The sequence below is a fragment of the Microcaecilia unicolor genome, chromosome 14 (genome assembly GCF_901765095.1).
Source record: "Microcaecilia unicolor chromosome 14, aMicUni1.1, whole genome shotgun sequence".
Lineage (NCBI taxonomy): Eukaryota > Metazoa > Chordata > Amphibia > Gymnophiona > Siphonopidae > Microcaecilia > Microcaecilia unicolor.
The window spans coordinates 33,588,519-33,607,853 of record NC_044044.1 but is presented as its reverse complement, the minus strand read 5'-3'; the positions used below and the strand labels follow the sequence as shown (position 1 = coordinate 33,607,853).

Here is a 19,335-nt window from a genome sequence, read left to right as displayed (position 1 = left end):
ACAGGTCCTATGGGAATAGTAGCCCAACATATCCCAGAGACCCAGCATTTCCCTTCAGAAAGCATGGCTGCCTTGCCCCACCCTTAATTTCTTCTTCCATGGTCTCTAGAGGTGGATTTCCAGGTCACCTGTGGTTCTGTGAGCAAACGTTTCCTTTAAGCTACAATGGAGTCTGTCTCCTGTGCTCAGAGCTGCCAAGTCACTCAGTTCCAAGCTGGAAACATTTGGCCAGTTTTGGTCTTTGAACTTACATCTCAAAGCAGTGCTTGATCCTACCCACTGAAAGCAGTACTGCAAGTTCCCTAATGCACCAGGATGGATTGGTCAGAAATCCAGGACTGTTCCGAAATCTCCAGCCTGGAACAGGGTAACTTGGCATTTTTGTGTGTTCCTACCGCTGGGAGCCTCACAGAACTTGCCCTGCACCTCATGATTGAAGTCAGGGTATTGTGTACTCTTGGGGAAATTCTAAACCACAAAATTCTAAATTCTGTACACTTTATTTGTAATTTTACACCTTCCTGCAGTCTTTCACCCCCTTTTCATGGCACACGCACCTCATTCATTATATGGGCTGGCATCTCCCCTCAGGTGCACACATCCCCCAACCACCTTTTTCTAGGCTTCCACCCCATGGCACACCTTTCGCCATCCCCATATCACCCATGACACACATATACACCTCATCCACCATGCTCCAGCTCTCTCCTCACTCCTCTGCTGCTATCATTGGAGCAGACTCTGTGGGTGCTTGAGCACCCCCAATATTGAGAAAATTCCTTGTATGTGTCCAGGGAGGGGTTATTTCCATTGGGCTTAGCACCCCCAATAATTTTGAAAAGTTGGCTCCTATGGCCGCTATCATAAGAACATAAGAACAGCCATGCTGGGCCAGACCAATGGTTCATCTAACCCAATATACTGCTTCCAGCAGTGGCCAATCCAGGTCACAAGTACCTGGCAGACTGGAACTCTTTTGTCCATATTCAGTCTGGGCAGTGCATGTAGCCTCCAATCTGTGCTATTTTTCTGATATATGCACTCTTTCTTGTGCACGCAGTTGCAGCTGGGTACAGCCAAAAGCCACAGAGGCAAGGTCGTGAGTGGGAAGCTCAGCTTGCAAAACATATACCAAAGGGCGCCCCCCCCCTCCTCCCCGCTTCTCAAAGGCTAAGAGTAGATGTTGCCCGACAGCTACAGTGTCAGCAAGTTGTACAGTGAGTGAATTTACCCTGCAATGGCAGCTCCCAAGGCTACAGAAAATGGTGCAAGAACACCAGTACCAACACAAACAAACCAGAACCGTATCACACACTTCTCCAGCAAATAACAGGACAGCCCAGGCAGCAGCAGCAGAGCAAACGACACACACTGCTCTACCAAACGATAGGCATTAATTCGGTTGCAACAGGGTTGATCAAGTCCCTACAGGCAACGGGGTAAACCCAGGACTCATAGTCTTGTTATTCTAAAGGAATCCCAGTCGGGGAAATCAGAATCCCTGCATGCAATGGGGTAAAACCTGGACTGAATCAACTGTGTCAGGTGAATCTGGATCCAGTTTGCAACCTTAGCACTGCACAGGCAGCTTCAGTACAAGCTTAGCAGAGACAGGCACTGCAGAGCTGCCACATGACCAAGCTCTGGGAGGGAGATTTCAATGGACAGACTGTATATGCACACATAAGTGGAGTGGAGGAGTGGCCTAGTGGTTAGTGTGGTGGACTTTGGTCCTGGGGAACTGGGTTCAATTCCCACTGCAGGTACAGGCAGCTCCTTGTGAGTCTGGGCAAGTCACTTAACCCTCCATTGCCCCAGGTACAAATAAGTACTTGTATATACTATGTAAACCCCTTTGAATGTAGTTGCAAAAGCAGAGAAAGGCAGTGTATCAAGTCCCATTAACAAGATTCCATGCACAATGTCAAAGAGTAGCAACATTCCATGTAGAACCCCAAAGAATAGCAAGATTCCGGAATCCCAAAGAGTAAGGAGTGGAGGAGTAGCCTAGTGGAATGTTGCTACTATTTGAGATTCTGTTGCTACTATTTGAGATTCTGTTGCTACTATCTGAGATTCTACGTGGAATGTTGCTAGTGGAGGAGTAGCCTAGTGGAATGTTGCTACTATATGAGATTCTGTTGCTGCTATTTGAGATTCTGTTGCTACTATCTGAGATTCTACATGGAATGTTGCTAGTAGAGGAGTCGCCTAGTGGTTAGTCCAGTGGACTTTAATCCTGGGGAACTGGGCTTGATTCCCACTACAGCTCCTTGTGAGTCTGGGCAAGTCACTTAACCCTCCATTGCCCCAGGTACAAATAAGTACCTGTATATAATATGTAAGACGCATCGAACCTGCTATGAGTGGGAAAGCGCGGGGTACAAATGTAACAAAAATAAAATAAGAAAAAAACAGCAAGAATAGACAAAAGCAAATCAGACAAAAGAGTAAAATCTTCCAAACCCTTTACTCTGAAATAAAACCAACAAGCCCAACACTGGCCATGTTTCGCCCACGCAAGGGCTGCGTCACAGTCTAGACAGTACTTAAACAAATGAAACCTACAACTCATAAATAATGATAAATAGAATAATAAATAACACAAGTACATATAAATAAAAGCCACGTCAAATAGGAATACATTAATAAAATGTTAAGATTTAAAAAAACAAAAAAAAGACCCCTACCCAAGTGGTCTTCAAGGGTCACTTCACCACCTTAGTAAAGCTGAAAAAACAAACAAACGTGGATAACATAGTAGATGACGGCAGAAAAAGACCTGCACGGTCCATCCAGTCTGCCCACTCCATTCCAGTTGTGTCACAGCAGAGACATCATGGGTATGACTTTTTTTTGGAGAGGTTGTGGTTACCGATTCTCCTTAGTGACCTTGGTGGTGCATAAAAGGAGATCCAGTTCTTCATGTTCTCGGGCCCATTTCCTCTAAAGTCCTTGAAGATCAGACGTTAGCCCTGTGTCGTACTGGTAGCCAGTGAAGTTTTAGAAGAAATGGTGTGATGTGGTCACGTCACTTAACAACCTTCTAGTAGTCTTGCTGCAGAATTCTGAATCCATTGGAGCTGGTGCAAAGTCTTTGTGATCAAACCAGTGTAGAGTGCGGTAGAGTAATCCAGTGTGAAATACTATGACGAGACTTGCCTTCTCTACGTCAGGAGACAGGCAGCGTAGTTGTCACAAATGATAGAAGCAGCTCTTGAAGGCTGCTTGGATTTGGGGGATCTACTACTACTTATCATTTCTATAGCGTTTCCGGACGTACACGGCGCTTCACACTTGAACATGGAGAGACAGTCCCTGCTCAATAGAGCTTACAATCTAATAATGACAGACAGTCAGGACAGACAACACTGATCCTGCTGCTTTTAACTCCTAAACCTTCAACTGTCCCCTATCCCTGATATGTCCTAAGTGTAGCTCTACACAAGGTACCTCACTTCTGATTTAAGGAGGAGGTCATAGCTCCCAAAAGAGATTTTGACGTCGGGTTTGTGCCCACTTGTGTTAGGGACACAGGGGCTAAAAACAACAATCTTTTCTTGATCTCAAGTAGAACTGAGCTCCTATTTGTGAATTGATGTTAGACAGGTGGTAAGTTTGGTTCAGGGGGTGTGAGTAGCTGCAGGTCATCCACGTAGACGTAGAACTGAGTATCCGATAACTGAATCCACTTGGCTAGTGGTTCGAGGTAGATATTAAACTAAATAGGTGACACCGTGTTGATCCTTGTGATACCCCCAACAGGTCAGCACCCACAGTGACGACAAGGTTCCGCCGAACAGTATGGACTGTTGCGTATCTGATAGGATCTGAAAAAAAGCAGGTACTGTGCCACTCATCCCTGTTTCTGCCAGTCATGTTAGCATGATATTGTGGTCTGCAGTGTCAAAAGCTTCTGAGAAATCCAGCAGGACAAACACCAAGGCAAGTCCCCTGTCTTGGTTTCTGTGAAGATCATGAGGACTGTCTCCATTCCATAACCGGAGGCTGTGCACTCAGCCTCTGGTTATGGAATGGAGGTAGTCCTCATGAGAATGCATTTGCACATACCGTTGGGGGTGGGACGATGTCACTTCCTGCTTCTTATCTTCCAGCGGGAAGGCTGGTGGGAGGCTCAGAAGCAATATGTACATAAGTACATAAGTAATGCCATACTGGGAAAAGACCAAGGGTCCATCGAGCCCAGCATCCTGTCCACGACAGCGGTCAATCCAGGCCAAGGGCACCTGGCAAACTTCCCAAACATTCTATACATGTTATTCCTGGAATTTTGGATTTTTCCAAGTCCGTTTAGTAGCGGTTTATGGACTTGTCCTTTAGGAAAATGTCCAACCCCTTTTTAAACTCTGCTAAGCTAACCGCCTTCACCACTTTCTCCGGCAACGAATTCCAGAGTTTAATTACAAGTTGGGTGAAGAAAAAGTTTCTCCGATTTGTTTTAAATTTACTACACTGTAGTTTCATCGCATGCCCCCTAGTCCTAGTATTTTTGGAAAGCGTGAACAGACGCTTCACATCCACCTGTTCCACTCCACTCATTATTTTATATACCTCTATCATGTCTCCCCTCAGCCGTCTCTTCTTAATTGCGGAACTTCTTGGCTCCTGTTTTTTTTTTGCTTGTTTGAATTTGTAATTTGCAGAAGATTGTATCTGGTTTCTTTGATTTTGTAACCTGCCTTGAATTGACAAGGCATATGGCAAGTTATGAAACATGTTATAACATAACACAACATTGTCCCTGTGAAACCTGCAGAAAGATGTGGCTAATTTTGATCAAATCTTGATTAAAACCTTCCTCCTGTTACCTTCTACTGACCTGAAATGGAGGAGGTGAGAGAGATTTAATTTACAGATTTTACTATCAAGAATTCGTTGCCAGAGAATGTGGTAAAGGTAGTTAGCTTAGTGGGGTTTTAAAAAGGTCTGGACATCTTCCTAAAGGAAAAGTCCATGGACCATTATTAAATTGACTTGGGGAAAATCCACTGCTTATTTCTGGGATAAGCAGCATGAAATGTATTGAACTTTTTTGGGATCTTGCAGGGATTTGTGACCTGGATTGGCCACTGTTGGAAACAGGATGCTGGGCTTGATGGGCCCTTGGGTCTGTCCCATTGTGGCAATACTTATGTACTTATGATAAGGAATGGGTAACTTGGCAGCTCTGCAGGAATCAGGACTCAGAACTGAGGGTAACAGGATACCACAACAAGCTTGCACAAACAGGGACTGAGGGAAAAGGCAGAGGAGAAATAGAGACACAAAATAAGACAGACAAGGCAGAACACAAAGCTAGGCTACAACCACAAACTAATACCAGAACGTTAACAGAAGGCTGAACACAAGGCAGCCACAAAACACACAGAGAAACACTAGAGAGAAACAGGCTCACCACAGAGTACTGCAACCGGAGAGAACAATCCCAGGTGCAGTATGGTGAGGGCTAATTGCACACCCACTGGCAGCAGCCAGCACAAGGAGACAGAACAAAAACTACAAGCAAGAGGAATATAACAAACACCACTGACCCAAACAGACACACTGAAGCAGAAGTGCAACAGCACACCAACTGACCTATAGCAATGCAAAGACAAACTTAGGAAGTTCCCAGGTGGTCATAAATGCACTACAGGTGAGGTCACCAGCAGGGTGGGGCTTAGCAACACAACAGCAGAGCACGGCTTGGCTGGAACAGGATCCCGGAATGGACTAGACTGGAACGAATTTCAGGATTTTCACACAGGCTTCAGGATTTACACATAGACTTGGCTTGGCTGGAGGAACCCCAAAGCAAGTTCGACAAGGAATATAGTCACAATCGTGACATCAAATCACTACTAACAGCTAAACAGTGACAAACACATCAATAAAGAATCTAAACCCATTGGTGCTTTTCCTGGGATCATATTGGACGTGGTTAGCTCTAGGTCCAGGTTCTGCACCAGTTCTGGTATGCAGAAAATGTTGGCTGGTGCATTATGTATAGTAGATGGGGGGGGGGGGGGGCAGGTTGGCTTTGCCAGTGATTCTGGATCTTCCCTTGTTGTTGGAAAGATGCTGCTCATTGGGCCCGAGGGAGGGGGAACGGGGTTTCTTTCATTTCTCATTCACAGACATCAAATCACTTATGTGAATGGCACTGCCTCAGCTCCAGACTACATGTGTAATGATGTCTCAGAGGGGTAATAATTCCCCACCACCGGAAGATGTTAAAGAACAGTGGGAAAAATAATTTCCTCATTTGGATTTGAAGTCTTAGTTGTGCAGATGAGATCTAATGCTTCTCCCTAGGCAGAAATCGCAGCTGAATAACTGTCTTTTAGAAATCAAATGGTTTATTGACTAATAAAATGATTTTGCATGATGGTAAATCTGAGATCTTGAAATGTGGTAACATCAATCTTGCATCACTGCAGATTCCCCCAGGGCTCAAGATACAGGTAGATCTGAGACCAAAATCTTTTGGGTAGACCTGGACCCCTGCCTTGCCTGGAAAGCCACATCTCATCTGTAGGATGAAAGAGAAACATGACGGCTGATAAGAGCCATATGGCCCATCCACTATCTCCTCCTCCCCCTAAGAGATCCCACGTGCCTGTCCTATGCTTTCTTAAATTCAGACACAGTCCTGGTCGCCACCACTTCCACCGGGAGGCCGTTCCACGCATCCACCACCCTTTCCGTGAAAGAGAATTTTCTTAGATCCCTCCTAAGCCTAATTCTTCTTAACTTCATCCTTATGCCTTCTCATTCCAGACTTTTCCTTCATTTGAAAAAGGCTCACCTCCTGTACGTTAACGCCGCTGAGGTATTTAAATGTCTGTATCTTATCTTGCACTCTGTGAGGCATGTTAATGTGTTTAAATCAGTGACACAATTACAGTGATGTGTCTTCTCCTTGCCAAGATCACAGAGAACCTGAAATGGTTTCAAAATATAGAGGGGGAGCACTGAATGGACCATGCACGTCAAGCAGTGGCTTCCGGTAAAGGCAAAGGCAGGATTTAACTGCTTATTTAGCTATGAATGTGTGGTGTATCTGGTTGTATATTTCTTTCCCTTTTGCTTGTTTACCCTCTTTTTACCTTCTGTCAGCTTCCCTTTCGTTGCTCCTGTATTCCCATCTGTATTCTCTTATTTTAGCTACTTCTGTATTTAAATTTGTCAATTCTTTACTTGGAAGAATTTTATCCAGTTGCATTATGTGATTTTCTAGTAACCATGTTAGCCACATTGAGCCCACATAAGCTGGGAAAATGTGGGATACAAGTGAACCAAATAAATAAATAAATAAATTATAATGTAGCTGTATTTCAAGTCTTAATAAGACTTTGACTGCTTCAGTCCAGATTCCAGGCTTCCTCCATATGACACCAATTTTCTAATGTATTGGTGGAGTTACATTCTGCGATAGGATTCCTTTGGAAATTTGGACAGAGGCTTAGTCTCCTGCCTTCAAGAGGAGGTCAAAGATGTGGATCTTACCTGATTTCGGAAGGTGGTATTTGCCCTGCTGTGGGATCTCCTGTATCGCTAGAAATGTGGTACACAGGAGGCCAAAAAATAAATGAAAAGGATGGTCCCTTCTCCACTGAGCTTACAATTAAGAGTCAAGAGAGAATTTGGGTATATTTCATTTAATAAGTAAATGGTTAAATCTTACCCCCCCCCCCTCCTCCCAATCACAGCCTTATAGATTTCAAAGACAACCTCAAAACGAGCCTTACCTAAAAATAAATCAGAGGGGAAGCGAAGCCCAGAATTTAAAAAAAAAAAAATGCATTAAACATAATAACAAGCATATGAAATTCACTGTGGGCCCCGAGTACAGGTATTCACAGAGGAATCTTTCCGATTAGATAACGCAAATAATCAAACAGAAGTCTATTTAAACAGTAATCAGCCATGGTGAAATCAGCAAATTTTTGGAAGAGCCAAGTTTTCTTTCACAAGTTCCCCTGTGAGATGGGCCTCTCCAGGGAACAAGTTCCATAATGTCAGGCATTTCTTGATAGCTTTAATGCCCCCTTTCTTCCATTCTGAACAGAATGAGTAAAAGATGAGATTTTAAGACAGTAGACATGAAAAGGGAATGGGACTTTCTGTGGATTTTGCAACTTCATTCAAAGCGGATGACATAGTATATACACAGGTACTTATTTGTACCTGGGGCAATGAAGGGTTAAGCGACTTCCCCTTATTTGTACCTGGGGCAATGAAGGGTCAAGCGACTTCCCCTTATTTGTACCTGGGGCAATGGAGTGACTTGCCCAGAGTTACAAGGAGCTGCAGTGGGACTCGAACCCCAGGATCCCCCACTGCACTAACAACTAGGCTACTCCTCCACTGGAAACATTCTACGTAGAATCTCAAATAGTAGGAACAGAATCTCAAATAGTAGCAACATTCCATGTAGAAACTCAAATAGAGAACGGAAATATATACTGCCTTTCTGTGTTTTTCACAACTACATTCAAACTGGCTTTTATTTGTACCTGGGGCAATGGAGGGTTAAGTGACTTGCTCAGAGTCACAAGGAACTGAAGTAGGACTCAAACCCAGTTCCCCAGGATCAACGTCCACTGCACTAACCACCAGGCTACTCCTCCACTAGCAACATTCCATGTAGAATCTCAAATAGTGAAAGGGAAATGGGACTTGATATACCGCCTTTCTATGGTTTTTGCAACTACATTCAAGGCGGTTTACATAGTATATACAGGTACTTATTCTTTACCTGGGACAATGGAGGCTAGAGTGATTTGCTCAGAGTCCACTGCACTTCCTGAGTTTCTGTTCTCCAAACAGTTGGTCCTTTCTGAATCTAGTTGTGAAGCCAGAAAGAAGTGATGCAACATGTCATAGGACCAAGCCACCAACAATAAAGAACGACAACGTGGATGCAGCAACTCATAGGGTTCGATCGCTTTGAGAGTACAGTGATGACGGCAGCACAAGGAAGGGGAAACAGACTCACCCTTTTACCTTCCCGACTCCATCCATTCACCTCCCCTCTGACCCTGGGTGCCCTCCCGGCACATAGCTTCAGGCAGCCTGGTGGTCTAATGGCTTCTTCGGGGCAGGAAAGATCCCCATTCTTTCCTGCCCAGTTCTGCGGTGCTGATCCTCTTCTCTCTGCTTTTTTAAAATAACTGCCAAGACTTCCAATGGTGGCCTCGCAAGACTTCCGTGGTTTCAAAGGCATTCAAGGCAGATCTGAAGATGTGTTTGCTACATTCTTCTAGGTCATGGATAGGGTTGGTGAGGTCATCTTGAACCATCTTGATGGTGAACTGGAGTGTTTAATATGGCCTTGTGATATAGGAGCATCTGGAACTGGTGGGCAGCGATGCGACAGTTGAACATGATGCTCTGAAAGGTCCCCACAGATTCCAAGGTTTTGGAGTCCTTCTCCAGGGGCACTTTGGAGGTAGTATGGGATGTCTTGTGTCTTTTGAGAGCAGAGTCAACCACAATAAACTTGTGAGGCAGTTGGTTCTTATCACAACCTGGTGCTGAGTGCACCTGGCACTTCACACCCAGCCTGTTGGATGCTGGTAGGCCAGTGAGAGGGGTGTACCATACCTTGTCCTTGCAGTCCAGGAGCATCTTGTGCACCAGGATTGCTATGGAGTGCTTGGGGGTATCCAGGCATTGGAGTAACCCCTGTTGGCTGCTGGGAGATGAAGGAGGGTGGTAAGGTTTTGGTAGGTCCGGTCTTCCAGTTGAGGGGCAAGGAGGGGTTTGAGGTTGGCCTCTGTAGGTGTTGGTTCAGTTCCTCGGTGAGGCTGGGGCAAAGAGAGGCATGAATCATCTGAGTTGTAGTCATCCAGGAACCCAGGTTCAGAATCATTGTTGATCTTGGGGGGGGGGGGGGGTGTTGTGGTACAGCTTGTTGTTAGGTGAGGAACTGGGCTAGAAGCTGCACCAATTGTTGATTTTGATGTGTGGCTCCACTAAGGGCTGCATCTGTTGGTGGGATTGTGAGGAGGTCCTGCATTCCGCCAAGTAGCAGATGTGGCTCACCAGATGATTGGGACTGTGGCTGGTAGGCCACTTCTGGTTTGGCAGAGAGACAGAAGATGAGTTGATGGAGGGGTAGCTGGGACTGTGATGATGTGAGGAACCTGAGAAGCTGTTGAGGTGATGGGTTCTCCCGGTGTCTACGGTGCCTGTGAATAGAGGTGGATCAAGAGGTCTTCTGTCCTCCATTGTATGGGCTTCTATGTCTGTATCCCTGGTGGCTCCTTGATCTGTCATGGTATCCGGGCTTGGGTCATCTGAGTTCTTGCTGCTGTCCCTGTATGTGCAGTGTGTGAGCAGCTTCTTGGCAGTCTCGCACCACTGTCATGCTCGGAGGATGCATGTCTGCCACTTCCCAGCTGACTTCCCCTTCTGTCCTGCCCAGAGACTGGGGAGCAGGGCTCATGCCCACACTGATTTTCCTTCCGGTTGCGATGTCTTGGGGTGTGGCTAGACAGAGTGTGCCAGCAATGAGAGGCTGCATGATAGGCCAGACCCGACGCCCATCATGGCCGACCTCTGGGACCCGAGGAGGAAGGACTGGAAGTGCTGTGGAAGTGGCCAGGCAGAGTGTAAGGCTTGGGGGCAGAGCAGGAATAATTGCCTGTACAGCCAGGACGGTGGAGGGGGGGGGGCTCCTGACCAGTTCGGGTGCTTTGTGTGGGGGAGGAAGGCTTGGCAATGCTGTGGAGCCTCGGCATGTTGGAGGACTCCAGTCCTGAACCCTGCAGGTTGTGGAGACTTGCTGAAGTCAGACATGTGGCAGAGTGTTCCGGGCCCACCTCTCTGTTCCAGATGTTCTCGGAGAGTGTGCATGGAGACATATGGGCACGGTGCAAGCAGGGCTGGTCCTCGTGCTCAGCCCCAGGCTGCAGACACACAGATTGTATGGATCCTGTGTGTTGATATTCTTCTTATAGCTGGGTCACTTCTTGAAGCCCACCTTATCAGGCGTGTCTTCAGTCCGGTGAGAGTTATTTTCTCTCTTTTTTTTTTTAAATGGCGGAGAACTGTAGGAAAATCTGATCGTTAGGTGGAATCTGAGGAAGGAAGGGGAGTTACATGGGCTTGCCCAGTTGGAGGGTTGGGAGTAACAGTACCACACATGCTCAAAGAGATTTTTAAAAAATCTCTCTAAGCTATAGGAGAGCATTTTCAGCCTAGGAGAATGGAATATATATTATTTAGTGCAGACAGCGTGAAGGAGGCCAAATATTGAAGACAAGTCCAGGAAAGTTCAGCAGTGTTTTACTTGGGAAAAATCCACAATTCCAGGAATAACATGTATAGAATGTTTGTACGTTTGGAAAGCTTGCCAGGTGCCCTTGGCCTGGATTGGCTGCTGGGCTCGATGGACCCTTGGTCTTTTCCCAGTGTGGCATTACTTATGTACTTACTTATGTACTGAAATTCTATTAAGGGCAGAGACAAGTTGTACAAGGGCTACAGATATCAGAAGAGCAAGTTCACCAGCTTCTCTCTGTTGTCGAAAAGTGGATGATGTGTGCAAGAGGAAGAGGAGGGAGTGGGGACAGACAGCGGAAGGGTGATGAGCTGACCTGGAATAGAAGAAGGAGTGACTCACCCGAGTCTATAAATACTGACAGGCACAATGACCAGGGTTTACTCGGGAGGACAGGGATACAGGACTCAGCCAAATCCTTTCAGGGACACAATGTGGATCGGAGCCCTCTTGTGTTCCCTGCTCCTTGGACCAGCTGTTGGAGAGCCCACCCAGCTGTGAGAGACCAGAGAACATCTCCATGTCTGTCTTTCCCTCCTTCTCTTCCTCTGTCTCTTTCCCTTCTTCTCTTCCTCTGTCTCTTTCCCTCCTTCTCTTCCTCTGTCTTTCTCTCCTCCTCTTCCTCTGTCTGTCTTTCTCTCCTTCTCGTCCTCTGTCTGTCTTTCCCTCCTTCTCTTCCTCTGTCTTTCTCTCCTTCTCGTCCTCTGTCTGTCTTTCCCTCCTTCTCTTCCTCTGTCTGTCTTTCCCTCCTTCTCTTCCTCTGTCTTTCTCTCCTTCTCGTCCTCTGTCTGTCTTTCTCTCTCTTTCTCTTCCTCTGTCTGTCTTTCTCTCCTCCTCTTCCTCTGTCTTTCTCTCCTTCTCGTCCTCTGTCTGTCTTTCCCTCCTTCTCGTCCTCTGTCTCTTTCCCTCCTTCTCTTCCTCTGTCTCTTTCCCTCCTCCTCTTCCTCTGTCTCTTTCCCTCCTTCTCGTCCTCTGTCTCTTTCCCTCCTTCTCTTCCTCTGTCTCTTTCCCTCCTTCTCTTCCTCTGTCTTTCTCTCCTCCTCTTCCTCTGTCTGTCTTTCTCTCCTTCTCGTCCTCCTGTCCTGTCTTTCCCTCAGCCTCTTATCTTTTCCTCAGGTTGGTCTTTCTCCTCTTTCTTCCTCCTGTCTGTCTTTCTCTCTTTCTCTTCCTCTGTCCTTCTCTTCCTTCTCGTCCTCTGTCTCCTTTCCCTCTCTTCTCTTCCTCGTCTCACTTTACCTCCTTCTCTTTACCTCTGTCTTTCTCTCCTTCTCGTCCTCTGTCTGTCTTTTCTATCTTTCTCTTTCCTCTGTCTGTCTTTCCCTTCCTTCTCTTCATCTCCCTGTCTCTTTCCTCTCCACATGCCCTCCTTCCTCTTGTCTTTTCTCCTCTTTCTCTTTCCTCTGTCTGTCTTTCTCTCCTCCTCTTCCTCATTCTTTCTCTCCTTTCTCGGTCCTCTGTCTCTTTCCCTCCTTCTCTCCCTCTGTCTCTTTCCCTCCTTCTCTTCCTCTGTCTTTCTCTCCTCCTCTTCCTCTGTCTGTCTTTCTCTCCTTCTCGTCCTCTGTCTGTCTTTCCCTCCTTCTCTTCCTCTGTCTTTCTCTCCTTCTCGTCCTCTGTCTGTCTTTCTCTCCTCCTCTTCCTCTGTCTTTCTCTCCTTCTCGTCCTCTGTCTCTTTCCCTCCTTCTCTTCCTCTGTCTCTTTCCCTCCTTTTCTTCCTCTGTCTTTCTCTCCTCCTCTTCCTCTGTCTGTCTTTCTCTCCTTCTCGTCCTCTGTCTGTCTTTCCCTCCTTCTCTTCCTCTGTCTTTCTCTCCTTCTCGTCCTCTGTCTGTCTTTCTCTCTCTCTTTCTCTTCCTCTGTCTGTCTTTCTCTCCTCCTCTTCCTCTGTCTGTCTTTCTCTCCTTCTCGTCCTCTGTCTGTCTTTCTCTCTTTCTCTTCCTCTGTCTGTCTTTCTCTCCTCCTCTTCCTCTGTCTTTCTCTCCTTCTCGTCCTCTGTCTCTTTCCCTCCTTCTCTTCCTCTGTCTTTCTCTCCTCCTCTTCCTCTGTCTGTCTTTCTCTCCTTCTCGTCCTCTGTCTGTCTTTCCCTCCTTCTCTTCCTCTGTCTTTCTCTCCTCCTCTTCCTCTGTCTGTCTTTCCCTCCTTCTCGTCCTCTGTCTCTTTCCCTCCTTCTCTTCCTCTGTCTCTTTCCCTCCTTCTCTTCCTCTGTCTTTCTCTCCTCCTCTTCCTCTGTCTGTCTTTCTCTCCTTCTCGTCCTCTGTCTGTCTTTCCCTCCTTCTCTTCCTCTGTCTTTCTCTCCTCCTCTTCCTCTGTCTGTCTTTCTCTCCTTCTCGTCCTCTGTCTGTCTTTCCCTCCTTCTCTTCCTCTGTCTGTCTTTCCCTCCTTCTGTCTGTGTAGTCTATTCTACTTCTCATCTACAATAAGAAAGATCTGTTCTTTTGTTTTGGCTGAAATCAGTCTATGCAGGTTAAAGGATACCTGCTTTTTCTTCTGGCTGGAATCAGTGAAAGTCTTGTGTTAAAGGAGACCTGCTGTTTTCTCAGGCTGGGATCAGTGTGTGTGTGGTGTTCAAAATTCAAAATATCAATAATTTTAGAGAAAGTAATCTTGCTGCTGCTTTTTTTTTTTTTTTTTTTTTAAATAAAGAGCAGATCCTGAATAGTAAAACCTCAGACCCTCTTCCTGACAGAATTACAATGGCTGAAGTACTAGGAATACACTTGATTATCTGAAGATTCAAAGAATGGGCTTCCCATAGCCATAGGCACCAACATTTCAAAATGATTGGATGTGCCGAACACAATGCAAATCAACCTTCTCTGGATACACATGAAAGAGCTTGCTTGATATTGGGGGTGCTCAGCACCCACAAAGCTGGCTTCACAGGACTTGGCATTTGCTTAGACCTTGTTATGATCAGGCTTCATCAAGCTGGAGGGAGGGGAGGGGAGGGGAGAGGCACAGACAGAAAGATATGGCTTGAACTGGGGAGGGGAGAGCAGGCAGGGAGCCATACCTCAGACTCTCCTGGCAGGTGATCAACAAAAGTAAGAATGGGTGACCTCTGGTGGTGAATTGTGAAAGGTGCAAGATCTGCTCTGGACACTCCTTACCAATTTTGCAATAAATACCATACAGGGCTCTCCTTCCCTTGCCCTCTCATGCAACTGGATTTTCTTGGGGTTCCCTTTGCCCATAAGCAGAGAGTAGAGGTGAATTTATGAAATAGTTCAACTCTGCAGGTGGTGTTTAACTTATTCTGGTCACTCTGACAACTCAATATCAGGCTTTACTTTACACTGGACTTGTATCCCGCTAATACCCTGATAGTTCAAAGCTGGTCACAGAACAAAAGACTAAGAATGAACCATATGTTCAGATATTTCTAGGTACAATACACATCAAAGCTAAAGGACCGCAAAACTCAAGATAATGCATTAAAATATTTCTGAAGTAAAAAGGCCTTCAATGACTTCCTAAAAAGTAAATAATTTCTCATCATTCAAACTTCTAAAGGTAATAACAAATTCCAAAATGATACCGGCCTTAAAAGAAATAGATAAATAAGAGACTGTTGTCAATTTCTATTTGTTGGATTTGTACCCCACATTTCCCCACCTATTTGCAGGCTCAATGTGGCTTACATAGTACCGTCAAAGGCGTTTGCCCAGCCGGTTGATAACAAATACAAGGTTGTATAGTGATCGGAAGGGATGAAGACTGCATGATGTCCAGTACGATCATTAGTAATGTTAAAGCTAACAGACAGCTGTTTCTGGTTTTTGATGCTGATGGTACCTTGATTTGGGGCCTCTGTCATAGCAAATGATGGCCGATAAGGACCAGTATGTCCAATCCTGCCTTCACAGCTGCAATATCTCCACTTAACTTGAACGCCACCCCTTTCCCCCGTGTCCCTCACCTAACCTATTAAAGAACTACCACTGTCTACTGATTTTAGGATTGTAAGTACACAGGTATCATTCCCAAATTATGGAGGCATTAATAACAGGCGTGGAAATGGGGAGCAATAGAGGGGCTGACATAGGAGCACAATCATATCCTTCAATTTCCCCACAGGAACTATGTGACAGTACTTCCTGCAGTGCTGGAATACCCATCTGAACAGACAGCCTGCGTTCATATCAGCAGCTTCCAGGGGACCAGAGATCTGGACATCACTCTGCTGCAGGGCTCAAAGAAGACTAGTCTGCTGAGCAAGAAAATAAAGGAGCCTGTACCCTTTCAATGTGTCAACTTCCAGGTGAGAGAGGAAGCCCCGCCTTCTGTATTACATAACCTTTCTGGTGAGAGGAAGCCCCACCCTCTACACTACATCACCTTTCAGGTGAGGGAGGAAGCCCCGCCCTCTACACTACATCACCTTTCAGGTGAGGGAGGAAGCCCCACCCTCTGCACTACATCACCTTTCAGGTGAGAGAGAAAGCCCCGCCCTCTGCACTACATCACCTTTCAGGTGAGAGAGAAAGCCCCGCCCTCTGCACTACATCACCTTTCAGGTGAGAGAGGAAGCCCCGCCCTCTGCACCACCACCTTTCTTGTGAGAGGAAGCCACGCCCTCTGCATTACATCACCTTTCAGGTGAGAGAGAAAGCCCCGTCCTCTACACTACATCACCTTTCAGGTGAGGGAGGAAGCCCCGCCCTCTGCACTACATCACCTTTCAGGTGAGAGAGAAAGCCCCACCCTCTGCACTACATCACCTTTCAGGTGAGAGAGGAAACCCTGCCCTCTGTACTATATCACCTTTCTTGTGAGAGGAAGCTGAGCCCTCTGCACTATATCACCTTTCTGGTGAGAGAGGAAGCCCTGCCCTCTACACTACATCACCTTTCTTGTGAGAGGAAACCCCGCCCTCTGCATTACATCACCTTTCAGGTGAGAGAGGAAGCCCTGCCCTCTACACTACATCACCTTTCAGGTGAGAGCGGAAGTCTCACCCTCTGCACTACAAAACCTTTCTTGTGAGAGGAAGCCCTTCCCTCTGTACTATATCACCTTTCTTGTGAGAGGAAGCTGAGCCCTCTGCACTATATCACCTTTCTGGTGAGAGAGGAAGCCCTGCCCTCTACACTACATCACCTTTCTTGTGAGAGGAAACCCCGCCCTCTGCATTACATCACCTTTCAGGTGAGAGAGGAAGCCCCGCCCTCTACACTACATCACCTTTCAGGTGAGAGCGGAAGTCTCACCCTCTGCACTACAAAACCTTTCTTGTGAGAGGAAGCCCTTCCCTCTGTACTACATCACCTTTCTTGTGAGAGGAAGCTCCGTCCTCTGCACTACACCTTTCTGGTGAGAGAGGAAGCCCCGCCCTCTGCACTACAAAACCTTTCTTGTGAGAGGAAGCCCTTCCCTCTGTACTACATCACCTTTCTTGTGAGAGGAAGCTCCGTCCTCTGCACTACACCTTTCTGGTGAGAGAGGAAGCCCCGCCCTCTGCACTACAAAACCTTTCTTGTGAGAGGAAGCCCTTCCCTCTGTACTACATCACCTTTCTTGTGAGAGGAAGCCCCGCCCTCTGTACTACATCACCTTTCTTGTGAGAGGAAGCTCCGCCCTCTGCACTACATCACCTTTCTGGTGAGATAGGAAGCCTCATCCTTTGAGCTATATCACCTTCCAAGTGAGAGAGGAAGCCCCGCCTTCTGCACTATCAGGCTCATTTTCAAAGCACTTAGCCTCCCAAAGTTCCATAGACACCTATGGAACTTAGCCTCCCAAAGTGCTTTGAAAATATGCCTCTATGTCACTTATTATTCTGTAAGCTACATGTCACACTAGTATTTACAGGTATATATGCAAATATCTGTGCAAGAATGCTAGTATTCTGAACATGTACGCATGAAAGATGCATATGAGTTGCAGAGGTGTAAAGATGGGTACAGAAGTGGAGTGGATAGATGTACAGAGGTAGAGAGGTGATAGGTGCATAGGATGGGTAGAAAGGTAGCATAGATATTGAGGTGGGTAGAGAGGTAGATGGATAGACAGGTGGACAGAAAGGCACAGAGACAGAGGGGTAGATAGAAACGAAGAGAGAGAGATTTGTGTAGAGACAGAGGGATGGATAGAGAGGTAATAGATGGGTATTGAGAGAGAGAGATGGATTAAAAGTTATAAGTATTATATTTGTATTTTAAGATGATTTTTGATTTATTTTTTTTTAAATATTCTACCACACTTTGAGTACATAAGTGTAGAGGCTCGTTTTCAAAACACATAGACTTACAAAGTTATATAATCGTTGGGTATGCTGCATGTAGATATTGTAAACAGGAAGCTACTTGATCCTGTTTCCTGCACAGGTCCCGGCTCCCAGAAAGGGCAAAACAGAGGACGTGAGTAAATTCCAGGTGAAGATTCATAGTGAGGGAGATGCTGCTGTCACAGAGACGAAACAGGTCCTGATCCGTCAGAAGCAAAGTAGAATCTTCATCCAGACAGACAAACCCATTTACAAGCCAGAAGACATAGGTGGGGACCTTAGAAGAGACTGATTGTGTCTCACCCTTAGGAAATATGTGTTTAAGACTGAACTGACCCTTGCCAGGCTTGCTTTTTAATTTTATGGCCATTACCTTGTGAGTCTTGTCTTGGTGCCTGTCTAGTTTCCCAGGGGGTCCTTAATAGCATCATACGTGTTTTGCCCATTAACAATGCTCTTTTTCTTGGTTTCCCTTTTCAGTGAAATTCCGGATAGTCGCATTGGATAAGAACTTTATTGCCAGCAACACTGAGGTGAGCTTACGTGGATTTGTGCTGGTAAGGGCATAGGGGTGGGCTGGAGAAAGAGGATGTAGCATGACCAGGAAGCTTTGATACAGGGCATATATTCTGCAATGGAATGTCATAGTCAATCAGGCTTCTGAATGCTTGCTGGAGTTTACGCCAGGGAGATGATGCATCTTATCTAAAAATCCACCACACATGTCTGATTCTTATCCTCATCTCTTATCTGGTTGGTAATAGAATAGAATTGCCCTCCCCATTGTGTCTTGAAATGAAACGGTCTAACACTTCTTCCTGACAGTTTAATGATCTAGGCTACCCTCTTCTCAGGAGGTCTGTTTTGTGCTCAGATTTTATCCCTAAGCACTGTGTGAATGCGACCTATCTCATTGTCAGACTGTGATCCTGTGTGTTGTGCAGAGGAGACCTGCCTCCTGCTCACAACGGGATCATATGTGGTCAGTAAAGGAGCCCAGACTTGCTATTTTACAGGATTTAATCTTGTATTTCAGGTTTGGTCTGGCAGCCATTTTGTTTTCTGGAAACAATTGCACATTGCACCTCAGCACTGGTAAAATTGGTGCCTTTGATTTTCCTTTACTACTAATACTTATCATTTCTATAGCGCTACTAGACGTACGCAGCGCTGTACACTTCAACATGAAGAAGACAGTCCCTGCTCGACAGAGCTTATAAGGGAATATTAAAGTGAGGATGATAAAATAAGGGTTCTGAACAAGTGAATAAGGGTTAGGAGTTAAAAGCAGCATCAAAAAGGTGGGCTTTTAGCTTAGATTTGAAGACGGTCAGAGATGGAGCTTGACGTACCGGCTCAGGAAGTCTGTTCCAGGCATATGGTGCAGCAAGATAAAAGAAACGGAGTCTTGAGTTAGCAGTGGAGAAGAAGGGTGCAGCTAAGAGAGATTTACCCAGTGAACGGAGTCCCCGGAGAGGAATGTAGGGAGAGATGAGAGTGCAGAGCTACTGAGGAGCTGCAGAGTGAATGCACTTAATAGGTCAATAAGAGGAGTTTGAACTGTATGCGGAAACGGATAGGAAGCCAGTGAAGTGACTTGAGGAGAGGGCTAATATGAGCATAACGACCCTGGCAGAATATTAGTTGTGCAGCAGAATTTTGAACAGATTGAAGAGGAGAGAGATGGCTAAGTGGGAGACCTGTGAGAAGCAAGTTGCAATAGTCTAAGCGAGAGGTGATAAGAGTGTGGATGAGGGTTCTGGTAGTGTGCTCAGAAAGGAAAGGGCGAATTTTGATGATATTATAGAGAAAGAAACGACAGGTT

At 46.0% G+C, this 19,335-nt stretch overlaps 2 protein-coding genes across 3 annotated transcripts in view; one reads left to right on the top strand and one right to left on the bottom strand.

Moving 5' to 3' along the window:
• The window catches only part of FOXJ2 (forkhead box J2), a 584,760-nt gene that overhangs the window by 531,200 nt on the left and 34,225 nt on the right, over positions 1–19,335 (bottom strand). The window lies entirely within an intron of this gene.
• Positions 11,645–19,335, top strand: part of LOC115457681 (alpha-2-macroglobulin-like protein 1) — a 44,127-nt gene continuing 36,436 nt past the window's right edge. For both annotated transcript variants that reach the window (XM_030187221.1, XM_030187219.1), the window contains exons 1-4: positions 11,645–11,787; positions 15,362–15,545; positions 17,611–17,779; positions 17,991–18,043. In XM_030187221.1, coding sequence (XP_030043081.1) covers positions 11,660–11,787; positions 15,362–15,545; positions 17,611–17,779; positions 17,991–18,043 — 534 coding nt within the window. In that variant the 5' untranslated portion in view covers positions 11,645–11,659. The remainder of the gene's footprint in view (positions 11,788–15,361; positions 15,546–17,610; positions 17,780–17,990; positions 18,044–19,335) is intronic.